Source organism: Tupaia chinensis, unplaced genomic scaffold, assembly GCF_000334495.1.
Source record: "Tupaia chinensis unplaced genomic scaffold, TupChi_1.0 Scaffold000201_1, whole genome shotgun sequence".
Classification (NCBI taxonomy): Eukaryota; Metazoa; Chordata; class Mammalia; order Scandentia; family Tupaiidae; genus Tupaia; species Tupaia belangeri.
Genome location: NW_006159676.1, coordinates 2,493,963 through 2,494,942, shown reverse-complemented (window position 1 = coordinate 2,494,942; position 980 = coordinate 2,493,963). Strand labels below are relative to the sequence as shown.

The following is a 980-nucleotide window of genomic DNA, read 5'->3' as shown; positions in this document are numbered from 1 at the left end:
TTTTTTTCTATAGGTACTGTGCACTCGCCAAGACAGAGAGACAGACTCGCCCAAGAGACAGAGACAGAAAGCGAGAAATCACTCCCCAGGGAGGATGGCCATGCTGCAATCCCTTCTCCTCCGTTCTCCTCTTGGGAGCTTAGCCATGCACGCACACATGCCTGGTGTGTTTTAAACCACTGGGTCCAGGACTTGAACCATGGTCATCTATGTGGGAGTCCAGCAATGTGAGCATGATACCGTCTGCTGGTCCTGAGAAATATTTTTCATCCATAATTCCTGACCTCTCTGTGAGTCTTGGGCTCCCTCAGGTGGTGGGAGGGTTCATCGAGGCTGTGAAAGAGGTCTTCCCTCTCCTGACCTGTGATGTCATACGGTCTAATGCAGTCACCACAAACAGAATAGAGACAGCTGTCCATGGAAGGCATAGAACCTCAGATTCTGGAATCTCCCCAGGGCTTGTCTCCCTGAGAATTCAGGAAATTCAGGAAGGGTACTGGGGCTGGAGGGGTCTTCACCAGGTCTGAGCCCAGTATGCCACCCTGAGAAGGGGAAGACGGGTCCCCAGGGAATCTCGGGGGCGGGGGGGGGAGGGAGAAGGTTCTGAGTAAGCCACAGACTCCTAGGGTCCCATGTCAAAGGAATTGGGGTGCTGGAGAGTGGATCCTCTGGGAATTAAAAGATTTGTGAAGACCTGGAAGCCTTTTACTTTCTTTGAAAAAAAAAAAAACAATTTACAGGGACTAGCAGGTGGCATGGTGGTTAAGGCGCTGGACACTCCCACATGGCCGACCATGGTTCGAGTCCCAGATCTGGTGATATGCTTTCTCATGTTCTCTCTCTGTCTCTGTTTCTCTCTGGTCAAATTAAAATGAATGAATGAGGGAACCAGCAGTTAGAGTAATGTCTATGTCTCTGGACTCCCACGTAGTCGACCGCGGTTCGCGTCCCGGACCCGGTGGCTTAAAACTCACGCCAGG

At 51.4% G+C, this 980-nt stretch overlaps 1 protein-coding gene across 1 annotated transcript in view; it reads left to right on the top strand.

Moving 5' to 3' along the window:
* The window catches only part of B3GNT3 (UDP-GlcNAc:betaGal beta-1,3-N-acetylglucosaminyltransferase 3), a 6,676-nt gene extending 6,149 nt beyond the window's left edge, over positions 1–527 (top strand). The window contains exon 3 of the mRNA XM_006147177.3: positions 312–527. Coding sequence (XP_006147239.1) covers positions 312–527 — 216 coding nt within the window. The remainder of the gene's footprint in view (positions 1–311) is intronic.
* Positions 528–980: the final 453 nt, after the last annotated feature.